General features: G+C 47.7%; 1 protein-coding gene across 2 annotated transcripts in view; it reads right to left on the reverse strand.

Annotated features, from left to right (window-relative positions):
- Positions 1-8892, reverse strand: part of Pard6b (par-6 family cell polarity regulator beta) — a 21596-nt gene extending 12704 nt beyond the window's left edge. Inside the window, exons 1-2 of one of the 2 annotated variants that reach the window (XM_023720793.1) lie at positions 8513-8892; positions 940-1162 (exon numbers count right to left, since the gene is read on the reverse strand). In XM_023720793.1, the coding sequence (XP_023576561.1) occupies positions 940-1162; positions 8513-8566 (277 nt within the window). In that variant the 5' untranslated portion in view covers positions 8567-8892. Of the gene's footprint in view, positions 1-939; positions 1163-8500 lie in introns of both variants that reach the window. The other variant, XM_004636036.2, reaches the window with a different exon arrangement.
- Between the last annotated feature and the right edge of the window lie 1850 nt (positions 8893-10742).

Genomic DNA, 10742 nt, shown 5'->3' on the forward strand with positions numbered 1-10742 from the left:
AACTATTATGAATATTTTAGCACTGCATTCAAAACCAAAAGAACAACAACAAAAAAGAACATTTTTAATCTCTCAATATTTCAAGAAGCTGGGTATGGTGGTAAGCACCTGTAATCCCAGCACTCAGGAGGCTGAAGCAGGAGGATCATTTTGACTTCAACTATGGGCTGCAAAGTGAGCTCAAGCCCAGCCTGATCTGCAGAGTGAGACCCAGTCTCAAAAAGACAAGAAAAAACAAAACACAAAGGCCTATTTTTCAAGCTCAATGACTTGAATTAGTCTGCTCACAGCGCTGAGCTCCATTCACACACTACGCCCTCCAGCTCCGGGGCTGCGCTCCCTCGGCCCATTTCTGCCCACAGCTGCCAAGGCTCTGTCTGCCCTGTCTTCATCTCAGTCCATACACATGCACTCTCCGGCTGTAACTGTCGTATTTCTGCAGACTTCTGCGCTACTCGCTCTAGTTTCCACCCTAAACATGAGCCTACCATTTCCAATCTTTTGCATAAGATTTCCAACTCAACTGGTCTGATGAGATCATCTGTAGTGAGACCAGACTCCTCCTCTAGTCAATCGTTCTTCCAAACTCTGCTGGTTTATGACACTGCCCCAGCTGCCAGGCTTGAAGCCACACAGCTGTGTGCTGGGCCTCTCTGCTGCACACCAGCAGGCGGGAGAGCCAGGCTCCACCATTTCCCTCCTATCTCTCTCCACTGCGCTTTCCCTGCCTCTCAGGTGGTCTCAGTTCTCAGCCATCGCTCCTGCCTCTCTACAGTGAGACCGCCACCTTCTGCCTCCTGGGCAGGTAGAGCCTTCTTCCGAAAGCCCTGCTCTGCTTACACCACACCTCTGGTAAAGAGTTAGGATGTCCATTTCCATCAAGGTAGAAAATACACTATTTCTTGTTCTAAAACAATTTTTCTAAACAGTGGTACTTACCCTTCTTCTGTATAAAAATCCTAAGCAGTGGATTGGCTGTTGAAACCGCCTTGTGGTAATTATCGTCGTTATTTATAGGCAGTAAGTCTCCGTGGATGTCTGCGTAGCCCACCAGCACATCGACGTTGGGTATCTTATGAACATGCTGCAGTAATCCATAAAACTCCTCAAATTTTCCAGGTTTTGATCTTTCCAGTGAAAATCGACGAAATTCTGCTCCAAACTACAAATATTACAAACGTATATTTTTTAAAAAAGCTATCCAATCTGAAAATGCATGCCACAGAAAAACAAACACAACCATATTTCTTTTAATAAAAGAGATAGCCTGCTGTCAGAAACCTCGTTACCAGGAGGCACCAAGCTTTAGAACAGCGCAAGAATGTGCTTCCTCACTGTCAGATCTGAATGAAGGGTGCCCCATAAAGAGATGCAGGTTCCACTCATCACCAGGGACTGCACAATGACTCAGCTCAACCCTCTTTGAAGCCTGGGTTCCTACTCCCTCCATCAGGGATGGGGTACCACAGTCTTTACCCTGACCACCAAGAAAAAGTGTCTACATTTCCTCTCATAAAGGGAACTACAATCCCACGGGATGTGCCAGGACTCCACAGTGAAATATACATTAAAAAAAAAAAAAAAAAAAGCCCTTGAAATCCATAGCACAAAAGCATGATACAGGCAGAGTACATCATATAAGAAGTAGATCTAACCTGGGCATGATGGTATACACCTGCACTCTTGGGAGGCTGAGGCAGGAGGATTACAAATTCAAGCATGGGCAGGGATATAGCTCAGTGGCACATTGCCTGCCCGGCAAGCACAATGTCCTGTGTTTGATTCCCAGTACAAAAACAAACAAACACAAAAACAATTAAATTCAAGAATGGACCAGGCGGGGGCCTGCCCCTTAGCTCAGTTCTTTAAGTGGCTGCTTCAACAAAGCAGTCAGGCTCAGGTTGCTGTGGTTTGATCCCCACAACACAAGACAGCCAGTCATGCCTTGAAGGCATTTGGCGCAAAAAAAAAAAAAAAGAATGGACCAGGCAATTTAGGAAGACTAAAGGAGGGGTGGGCAGGGGGTGCAGCTCAGTGTGAAGGCCCTGGGTCCAATCCCGAGTGCACACGCACGCACGCACGCACACACACACACACACACACACACAGAGGGAGGGGTATGGGCATGGTGGTGCACAGCTGTAATCCCTGCACTTGAGAAAGGACTGCAAGTGCAAGTCCAGTGTGATCTATTTTTTTTTTTTTTTTTTTTTTTTTTTGTGGAACCGGGGATTGAACTCCAGCCTCTTGCACTTGCCAGGAAAGTACTTATTCTACTGAGCCATCTCCCCAGCCCCCAGTGTGATCTATATAGCAAACTTAAGGCTGGCCTGTCTACACAGCAAGAGCGTGTTAAAAAAAAAAAAAAAAAAAAAAAAAAAAAAAATTGCTTTAAAGTGATAGGCATCTTCTCTGTGTTAATGCAGAAAAAAGCTTTATTAATATATCAATGTATGTCCTACAATGATCCAATTAAGCAAGAAGTGTTTATGTGCTTGGCACAGTGCTAAGCCCTGGAGAGCAGAAGGCTTGGGCCTGTTTCAGAAGCTTACCAATTAATGGGGAAGGCAAGGAGCAACTTCAGGGAGCCGCTGAGGACTGCACAGACACAGAGAAAGACACCCTCCATCCAGCCTGCGTGCCATCTTCCTGGCCCTGACTCTTAGGTCTCCTCCCCACATCCCCCCTCCCAAGCGAGCCCAGGTCTCTAAAATGGCTCCTACTATGGTTCAATGGAATAAGCACTTGCCTGGCAAGCGCAGTGGCCTGAGTTCAATCCCCAGTTCTGCAAAAAAATAAAATAAAATGGCTCTTACTCAACACTAAGGCCTGGCTTCCTCCTGGTACATGGACCTATCACTTACTTTAGAACCAGCTGGTGCTCCCTCATACAGGGACTCCTAGGAGAAGTGAATCAGCCTTCCTCAAAGCATCTCAGTCTCAGACATTTGGGGAATGGTATGTAACCTTCAATGCCCCTTAGGGATCACTGTGGAGACCAGCATAATAAAGGCAGGGTTGGGGTAGGGTATGATGGGGCACACCTTAGTTAACCTCAGTTACGAGAGAAGCTGAGGCAGGAGGACTGTAAGATTGAGGGCAGCATGGGCTATGCAGCGAGCTCTTGGATCAAAATATCAAAAATAAGACAAGCATGGCAGTGCACATTTATGATCCCAGGACTCTGGGAGGCTAAAGCAGGATGATCACAAATTGAACTCCAGCCACGTTAACTTAATGAGACTCTGTCTCAAATGGCGAGGAATATAGGTCAGCCCTGGGTTCAACCCCCAGTACTAAATAAATAAAATAAAGGTCCAGTTAAATGGCTAGGAGTGTAGCCCAGTACTAGTGTTTAGCTGACACACTCAGGCCTTATGTACTATCCCCATTGTGAAGTACGGTGGGGTTCTCAAGTCCAACTATTGAATTCTTTTTTTTTTTTTTTAAATTAGGTTGGGGGTATAGTTGAGGATATAAAATGTGTTTAGTATGGGCAAGATCCTAGGTTCAGTCTCTAGCAACACATGCACATGCATGCACACACACACACACACACACACGCACACACACACAGAGTCTGCCAAACATGTTTGACCACTGAACTATTTTTCCTCTAGATACTTATTGTCAGCAAATATTAATTTGTCCTGGGGCAGCTGTAAGTATCAAGCTGTGAAAGTCCCTATCATAATAATTAGCTATCAATTCATTTTTCCAAAGGCCTTGTGAGCTATCTGGATTCACTGCATTGGTGTTTGCTCTTTGTAAAACCTCCATCTACCTGTCTCTACCCCACTTTAAATTAACATAAAATCTTACTCAGATCACCTCTTACCTCTAAAAAAATAATTAAAATAGTTTCCAAAACACATTCCTGAAATATAAACACTAACCTTTGTCAAGAAAGTAAGGTGACTCATACCTAAAGCTCTCAAAAAGTTCAGTCACACCTTCAAGTTTCAAAGTAAATAAGGGGGAACGCCCTGCCTATCACTTAGTCTCACGATGTTATCGAAGTCACAGTTTCTCCTCCACTTTCTTGATTCTGGTATCACAACAGAGATTGGTGTTGTTCAGTCACTGTCACTTCACCTGACCAATGAATGGAGAAAGCAGCTAAAGACACTTGATGGCTTGGATGTCTTGTGAAAGCCTTTGGATGATTTTTTTTTTTTTTCTCTTCCCTATTATGACAAAAACAATAGAAAACTGTATGGATTCAAGGGAGATGTGTCCTTCTGCAAATGCTGACAAGGGAGAGGGGGGAAAAAGCCAACCCAAGAGAAACAGTTAAGCTTCTTGCAGCAAAACAATACGATTAAGAGAACTTTTCCTACACAAACAAAAATACCGTACTATACATGAGTGATGGTGAACCTTTCAGAGCTTTCTATGATACAAACCCAGCATGTGTGCTGTAAGTTCACAGCCACTGAAGCAGATAACCTAAGATTCCATCAACAATCATTTACTATGAACTATTTTCAACTTGTTTTTTGTCTGGTCTACTTCATCCTAGCTATATAAGAATGTGTGAGGACTTCTTTCCCTGAGGATATGTTGGTATAATCTAGAAATGCAAACTTAATTTTAATATTCTATTTGTCTATGAATAATAATCAAGAAACTTGAGGGCTCAAAAACTATTCTAGGCCGGGGAGATGGCTCAGTAGAATAAGTGCTTCCCTGGCAAGCGCAAGGGCCTGAGTTCAATCCCCGGTTCGGCAAAAAAAAAAAACTATTCTAGAGGCAGGGAGATAGCTCAGCGCCTGCCTGGCAAGTGCAAGAACCTGGGTTTGATCCCTGGTACCATATGCCATGCCAGCCACAGAACCCCAAGTGTGCTGTGCCTGGCCACAGAAACCAGCATAGTACCACATGCCTGTAATCCCAGAGCTGAGGAGGCTGAGACAGGAGGATCACTACGAGTCTGAGCTGCGTAGAGAGACCCTGTACCAAACAAATAAATAATGATTAAAAAACAAAACAAAAAAATGATTCTAAAAGGCTTTTTGAGAGAGGATCTCACTATGCAGCTCAGACTAGCCTCAAACTCGAGGGCATCTTCCTGCCTCGGCTGCTCAATGGCCATGCCTAGACATTCTAAGGTTATTTACTTACTTTTTGGAGGTACTTAGAATGCAACTCAAGGCCTTACAAAGGCTAAGTGAGCACTCTACCTCTAAATAGTATCTTCAGCCCTGTTCCAAGGTTATTAAAGGACATCACCATTACTAACTTTCCCAACTCTACTGAAACAATTAGGAAGATAAATTAGTTACCAAAAAAGTCACATGGGAGCTCATATCACAAATTTAACTATTTATATTTACATTGCCCATTATTTTTATCATCCCTACCACTTTTACCTTCCCTAGAAAAATTAAAAAATTACTACTGTTTCACTTTTTGTTGGTCAGTTAATTTTTTTTGGGGGGGGGCTGGGTGTGGTAGAGTATGTCTATAAACCCAGCACTCCAGAGGCTGAGGCAGGAGGATCACAGCAAGTTCAGCAAGACAAGTATGAGGGGGGCTGGTGAGATGGCTCAGTGGTCTAAAGCACCTACTTAGAACAAGCTTAGCAAAGCACAGGGACCACAGTTCAATCCCCCAGCACCACATGCCAGCCAGCCCGCCCCCTGGTGGGCTGAGCTGGCCACACACACACACACATAAAATAAATAAAAAAGACAAGTGTGAGGGTAGTCTGGGCTACAAAGTGAGTTCAAGGCCAGCCTGAGCTGCACAGTGAAACCCTGTCTCAAAAAGACAAAAAAAAAAAAAAAAGTATATATTTGTAAGACATACTGAGTATATTCACTGTGGGGAATTGGTACACATACATAGCACATCTCAATTTTTTTTCCCCTTTCTCTCATACCTGCTTTTAGAAAAAACATTTTTTTTTTTTTTTTTTGCGGAACCAGGGATTGAACTCAGGTCCTTGCGCTTGCCAGGGAAGTACTCATTCCACTGAGCCATCTCCCCGACCCCAGAAAAAACGTTTTTGCCAGCATCAGATTTGTTTTTAAGTTTTTTCAAGGTAATTAAATAGAGGTAACAGCCAGATGAACAGACCAAAAATCATCTGAAACACATAAAACAGCCATACTACACCACAGACTATTGTTTTCTATTCAGAAGAAAAACAGACCCTAAAATGCAGATCTATGCATTACTTAGTTTTGGTTATGACCTCTTAATGGTCATTTTTATATATAAAAAAAACTGCGATATCACTAAATAGCATAAATAGAAATCTGCTCAAAAACATCTGCGCTAAGGGTATAGCTCAATGGTACAGCAGTTGCCCAACATCATGAGGCCCTGCATTTAATACTCAGAACCAAAACAAAAACAAAAACAACCTGTCCAAATAGCCAGGTGTGGTGGCACGCACTTTTAACACCAGCACTCTGGGAGGCTGAAGCGGGATGCCAGGCTAGAGCCAGATGTGGCAATTTATCAAGACAACAGCAGCAGTAACAACAAAAAAAGTCAATCAAATGAACAAAAAGCTATCAAGAGCTAAAATGGTGAGGCCAAATTTCACTGAGCACACGTTCTCCGACCGACTGACCAACCTACCGACCGATGGTCTAGGTTTTATCAGGGGAGGTTCACCAATAGTGCAGCAGGTCAAAGAAATACCATGGACTTTAGACGTATTAGAAAGACAAACCAACAGACAGAAAAGAAAGGCAAAAAAGCTCATTATTCCAGTCCCCAAGCATTACAGGTTTCTTAACGCTAGTCAGAAACTCTTATTTGATTTCACACTTTTTTTTTTTTTTTTTTTTTTTTGTAGAACCGGGGATTGAACTCAGGCCCTTGCGCTTGCCAGGGAAGCGCTTATTCCACTGAGCCATCTCCCCAGCTCCAGAAACTCATATTTGAATGTATTTATCAGTGCACCTAGAATGCCTACTCTTCTTACCTATGACAAAAAATTAGACACTCACTACCAAGATTAGGGAGTATAAACTGAATTTCAGGATTATGCAGTATCAAGTGTTTTTCCCCCTAACCTCAACTCCCACAAACCCAAACTAGACTTATAACAGCAATTTTATGAGGAGGTTCAATCACCAGGCATGAAAACACGACTACCACTATATTACTAGAGAAAAAACTTTACGTGTTGAGTCCTCTTAACTCTTTCGGTTAAGAAAGTCACTTCAATTTGCTTATAATTTGCTTCAGTTCGCTATGTCCTGAAGACCCAGGACATAGCGAACGTTAGAGGACCCGTGGGGGGGAGGGGACTATTCCTTAAATTGCTACACTTACGTTTCTACTGTTAAACAGATCCACTTCTAAAACCACTGCCTATCCTGATAAATTCTGGAATCTAAAATGCTTAAACAAGACGTTAGAGATTGCAGACTTTCTTGAGGTGATTCTCAGTTTCAGAAACTTACAGAACTTTGCTTATCAACCCCACAGACAATGACACCATTCTACCCGGGCTCCAGGAAGCTTTCTTTACTCCACTGTCCTTCGCTCAACTCTCCCCTTCAATCTTCCTTCTCCCTAGTCATCTTCCGATCAATGATGCTTCATTATTTTTGAAGCTGATATGCTTTTATGTCTCTCCTTTCATGTATTCTGGCCTTCTCAACTCTATCTTGAATAGTCTCAGGCCCAACCAGTGATCTGACTTGTGTTCTACGGTATGTAAAAAGCTATTGGGCAAAAAGGCTTTAGTGAAGAATTACAACGCAGAGCTCAGGAAAGTCACAATCTTTCTGGGCCCGTCTTCTCATCTCGGACTTCTCAGAGAAGCACACTACACTGTCTAAGCTCCTTCGGGCTCTTTTAACTCGAGAAACGCTTGCTGAAAATGTTGCCGCGGCTGCCTATCACCTGCAAATTCTGGCTGAAAACAGCCTTTTGGAAAGCATTCCCTAACTAATCTCCCCAGACTGTTCTGCTCACCCAGCCTTGCGATGTAGGAATTCAGTGGCTACCGGAGTAATTATCAAGCAGACTGGCACGCCGGTGGTCAAGGGTGAAAGCACTTCGTATGAAAAGGTAGCCAGACGGAAAGAAAAGAGCATCGATTCCAACTGGAAAGTGCTCCTCCGACGTAAGGTGATAGGGCCAATTTTATAGATTAAATGCATTCCAAAGTTAGGTGGGAAAAGCCCTAGCAGGAAGCAAAGCTAACTTTAGGAGGGCTGCTCAGCTTACGGGGCTCTCCTTCACAATTCGGTGCACCCCGAACCACAGAAAGGGGAGAAATTATATGACAAGGGGGGAGGGGGCAAGAGCCAAGCACACAGAACTCCCCGAAACCTTTTGTCCCACTTTGCCTTCAAAGGCTCCTCATCCTTGGGTGCACTTGGCCCTCGCTCCCTCCCTTGAAAACCAGAAAGCGGTTCAAAGAATGAAATTAAGTATTCTCCTGGGTCAGGGGCCGCTCAAGCTTGCGCGCCGCCCCCCTGCAGCGAGCCCCGCGCTCGGTCCTCCCAGGCCGCCGCTCCGCCCCGCGCACCTTGCTCTTCACCTCCATGGTGCCCAGGCAGCCGCTCCCCGCGCCGTGCCTGTGGCCGCGGTTCATGCTGAGCGCCGGGCCCGCGGCGGCCTCCCCGGCTGGCCCTCTGGAGCGCGGGCAGCGAGTGCGCCGCCGCTGGGTTCGGAGAGTAGCCGCGGCCCGGGCGCCTCGTCACGGGCACCTGCCGAGGCGGCGTCGGCGCTGAGTTTCGCTGGGCGAGTGCTCACGCGGCGGGACCGAGGGTCGGACTGGCGGCTCGGCGGGCGGGGACACGGCTCCCTCCCTCGGAGCCTGGGGGGGCGGCGGCGGCAGCCCCGGCGGAGAGGGCGGAGCAGCAGCTACAGGCGCCGCAGCCTTGCTATCTGCCGCCTCCTCCGCGAGCCCGCGCGCGCGTCCCCGAGCCCGGCCGGAGCCGCAGCGCGTGCGCGCGCTCACCTGCAGCCTCGAAGCGGCCTCGGCAGCTCGCGCTCCACCCACACCCAATAGGAAGCGCGCACCTGCGCCTACGGAGCCAGCCAATCAACACACGGCCCTCGCGGTGCATAGGCGGGCTTCTTTAGCTGAAACCCCGCCTACCGCCGCGCCATTGGTCCCGCCCTACGAGGGAGGGGCGGGATCACCTGAAGCCCTGGACCTCCTCTCCGGACCTAGCTAGAGAGCTGGAAGGCGCATGCGCTGACACTGGAGTTTCCGCCCAGAGGTGGCCGTGCGGGGAGGCCGGCCGGAAGCGCGAGCGCACCTGCGGCGGGGCTGTGGCGGGCGGATTGCTTGCGCACGCGCGAGCGGCTGTCGTGTTGCTCAGCTCTCAGTGCTGCCTACGGCGCGCTAGTAACGTCCGCGAGTAGGCAACCCGCTCGGTTCCCGTGACGCTGCTGGAGCTGCTGGCTTCCAGACCGGTGTCCACTTTGGGATGTCCCTCAGCCATCCTTTGGCGTTGTTTTAAGAGTCTGGCTACAACTCTTGGTTGCAGAATTCAAGTTTTCCCGCCTCTGCAACAGTTCCCGGACCTCAGTGCTCGCCTGTCTGATTTTGTCTGAAAAGACCCCATCTCCGTACCCCCGTCCCGCCCTAAATCTGCAGGTCCCCGGATGGAGGGGGCGCCGCGGGGGAGCGCGACAGCAGAGCTCGGGTGCAGGGTTCCTGCGGGCTCCTGCAGCGTCCTTTCTGCGCTTTCTCCGTCTTTCTCCACCTCTGAAACCTTTCTCCCCTCCAGCCATTCTTGGCTGCTGGCTGTTTCCGCAAACGCCAGCTTCAGCGTTGTGTTCGTTTCCCGAGAGACAGACAGTGTCCCGGAGTAACAAAACACCAAATCTCTATCTCTAAACAACCGCAGGCTCTGGCGCTGATTCTGTTTAGCGTAGACAGGAGGTGAGGGCAAGACTAGAGGTGATGGCTGGAGGAGACAGTTCGTCCAGCTCCCGGGCCCCCCAGGGACTGCGGTTCCTTGGGCCAGGACCGGAGTGGGCACGGGGCTGGGGGCAGGAGGACAGGATCCTGACCCGAGATGGGCGAGGAGAGTTGGCCTGGGCCCTTAACTCCTGAGCTCTCGGGACCAGCCTACCTCAAACCCCTCCTGACACCTTGCACCTCTCCTCCGAGCTCTGACAAGTTCATTTTCGAATTTTTCTTTCTATACGTGACTCTTGGGAACTATCTGCTTGTACCTTGAGTGAACCGCCACCAGCACCCCTGCCCCGAAGCAGGCTCTGTGGGGGTGTGGGTGCTGAAGCTGAGTGTGGCTTCCTCAAGCCACCTTTGCCCTCTGGGTCGAGAGATGAGAAACCCTTCTTTCCCTCTGGAGGATTCAGTTCACCAAATGTTTGTGGGTGATTTTAAGGATTTTCTGGCTGCTTTTGGGGCCAGGAGGATATCATCCCTGGATGAATAATAAGAAGCCTACCTTCCAAAACCTTGTTACAAAACACCTGGGTGACTCAAGCTCAGCTGGAAAATTGCTGTGGCGATGTCATAGAGTCGCCTGAAGTGAACGCCTGAAGCGCTTCACTGTTGAGATTGGTACTGCAGATCTCAACCCCTTTACATTATAACAAATTATGGGAGACCTCCAAGTATTTTTTTCTCCTATTGATTTAATATTTATTAGAATTAAAACTGAAAGGGGCTGGAGAGATGGCTCAGTGGTCTAGGGCACCTACTTAGAACAAGCTTAGCAAAAGCATCAGGGACCGCGGTTTGATCCCCCAGCACCACATGCCAGCCAGCCCTGCCCCCTGGTGGGCTG

This window comes from Octodon degus, unplaced genomic scaffold (assembly GCF_000260255.1).
Source record: "Octodon degus isolate 3935 unplaced genomic scaffold, OctDeg1.0 scaffold00077, whole genome shotgun sequence".
Lineage (NCBI taxonomy): Eukaryota > Metazoa > Chordata > Mammalia > Rodentia > Octodontidae > Octodon > Octodon degus.